A 1642-nucleotide genomic window follows, 5' to 3' on the forward strand; every position below is an offset into this window, starting at 1 on the left:
TATCGAATTTTGAATAACAGCTGAGGAACTGTAACTTAAATCCAATAGTGATTAGTGAAATTATCATTATATCGTATTATCGTTGAACCGATTTGAAAACTTTTAAACTTCATTTAAGCAAAAAGGATTTAATCTCGTTTGAAGAAATAACGAACATGTTGCCGTCGTATTTAACAAGTTTTTCGAGTTTCGCTCTTTATTTCAACAAAGGGCAATAAAAGTTGAAAAAAATAGTAAAGGATAACGTGTTTTGTAAAGATAATTGTCTGTACTTTAAGTGACATGACAAATTTTAATCCAAATTAAACTGTTTCAAAGTTGAAAATTTACACTTAAATTCCAAAAATTATATGTAAACCTAACAACAAGCAATAAATAGGTTTAAAAAAAAGGTTATTTTGTCCATGAATTTTATTTGGAATATTTAAAATTAGCTTGACGCTTGAAAATTGGAATACATGATGACATGATGATCGATTAAGAGAAATGGAAAAAAAGAAAAAAAAACAAAAACAATTTGTGAAGAAAAGAGATAAATAATATTTTAAACTTAACAATTTTGTCGATATTTTAAAAAGGAAAAATTGCTGATAGCATTGAAATAAAGAAATTTTGATTCTGATGAGATCCCTTGACAGATCGAAAATATCTTGATGTTTCCTTTGAATTTATGGGATATAATTTGAGGGATTTCAGTGAAAATAAGTTAACAACAAAGAATTGGCTTGCTTCTTTCCGCTCATTCTGAATATTTTTTTCATCTCTGCCCGATTTGTTAACCAACGGGTGCAGATGGTGGAGGTGACTTATATATAGGTGGCGGTGATTGAGGTGGTTGTTGTACCGGTAGTTGTGGTGGTACTACATATGAAGATGATGGAGGTGGCTGTGGTGGTGGTACATATGAAGGTGGTGGAGGTGGCTGAAGCATCGATGGCTGTGGTGGTGCTACATATGAAGGTGGTGGAGGTGGCTGATATATAGGCGGTGGTGGAGGTGGCTGATATATAGGCGGTGGTGGTGGTGATACATACGCAGGTGGTGGAGTTTGTATATACGATGGTTTTGGAGCTGGGACGCTAAAATGAGTAAAAATTATAATTAACACAATTTTGAAAAAGTGAAATTTAGCTTGTTGCAAAAAATTAAAGTAAATTTAACCTTTTAACTCTGTTCCAACGTATTATAATAATGATTAATTTGTTATTAATAATACGATTAACTTATATAATACGGAAAGAAAATGAATGGAAATTACTCAAATCAGTAATCGAATTGTGGATTTTTTGGTTTCGAACAATATTTTGGATTTGGTAGATTTTAAAATTTAAATTTATCAAATATTTAAATTAAAATGAAGCAGTAGTCAAGCCGATCGTATTAAACGATATATGTTAGCATTTGATGAAACTTTGAAACTTCAATAATTGTATATTTACGTTTGACTACATCCGCATCCACCACAGCATGAAGTACCAGAAGGTAATCGTGAAAGATCTAGGGGTGAAAACGGAGTGGCTGGGAATGACGGTGGTAGTGGTGGTGGCAGTGGTGGTAGTGGTGGGCATGGGCAACAACATGGTGGAATAGCTGGCTGTTGTGGTGGTGGTGATGGTGGTGGTGGTGGTGGTGTAGGCGGTGG

The 1642-nt window shown here is 33.9% G+C and overlaps 2 protein-coding genes across 2 annotated transcripts in view; one reads left to right on the top strand and one right to left on the bottom strand.

Moving 5' to 3' along the window:
- Positions 1–775: 775 nt before the first annotated feature.
- Positions 776–1469, bottom strand: LOAG_14694 (hypothetical protein; the record flags this gene model as incomplete). The annotated part of the gene is made up of 2 exons (XM_003150187.1): positions 776–1079; positions 1450–1469. The coding sequence occupies 2 exons, from the start codon at positions 1467–1469 to the stop codon at positions 776–778; spliced, it is 324 nt and encodes a 107-aa protein (XP_003150235.1).
- Positions 1470–1611: 142 nt separating this feature from the next.
- The window catches only part of LOAG_18554 (hypothetical protein), a gene marked incomplete at both ends in the record, with an annotated part of 979 nt that continues 948 nt past the window's right edge, over positions 1612–1642 (top strand). Inside the window, one exon of the mRNA XM_020451217.1 lies at positions 1612–1631. Within this exon, the coding sequence (XP_020305014.1) occupies positions 1612–1631 (20 nt within the window). The remainder of the gene's footprint in view (positions 1632–1642) is intronic.

The sequence above is a fragment of the Loa loa genome (assembly GCF_000183805.2).
Source record: "Loa loa unplaced genomic scaffold supercont3.363, whole genome shotgun sequence".
Classification (NCBI taxonomy): domain Eukaryota; kingdom Metazoa; phylum Nematoda; class Chromadorea; order Rhabditida; family Onchocercidae; genus Loa; species Loa loa.